At 31.8% G+C, this 236-nt stretch overlaps 1 protein-coding gene across 1 annotated transcript in view; it reads right to left on the bottom strand.

Annotated features, from left to right (window-relative positions):
• The window catches only part of LOC119587127 (craniofacial development protein 1-like), a gene marked incomplete in the record, with an annotated part of 8,795 nt that overhangs the window by 5,486 nt on the left and 3,073 nt on the right, over positions 1 to 236 (bottom strand). Inside the window, 1 exon segment of the mRNA XM_037935878.1 lies at positions 170 to 236. Within this exon segment, the coding sequence (XP_037791806.1) occupies positions 170 to 236 (67 nt within the window).

Below are 236 nucleotides of genomic sequence, written 5' to 3'. Positions count from 1 at the left end.
TAAAGTCAAAGCTTAAAATGTATATCTCAATAAACAAGCAAGTCTCCCAAAGTTCAAACACACTAGCACTCTCAGCAACCTCTATTTACCTGGGAATAAGTCTTCAAGCTTAAACATTATATTTCTAAAAAAAAAAAAAAAGGAAGGCTAAATTTTCCCCAAAGCTTACCTTACTTCTTCTCCAGCAAATTCAAACACTTTTGTAATTTTTACAGTGCTTGGTTTATTATCTTGGT

The sequence above is a fragment of the Penaeus monodon genome, chromosome 22, assembly GCF_015228065.2.
Source record: "Penaeus monodon isolate SGIC_2016 chromosome 22, NSTDA_Pmon_1, whole genome shotgun sequence".
Classification (NCBI taxonomy): domain Eukaryota; kingdom Metazoa; phylum Arthropoda; class Malacostraca; order Decapoda; family Penaeidae; genus Penaeus; species Penaeus monodon.
Note: the sequence above shows the minus strand (reverse complement) of the source record. Positions and strands in the feature narration are given on the sequence as shown.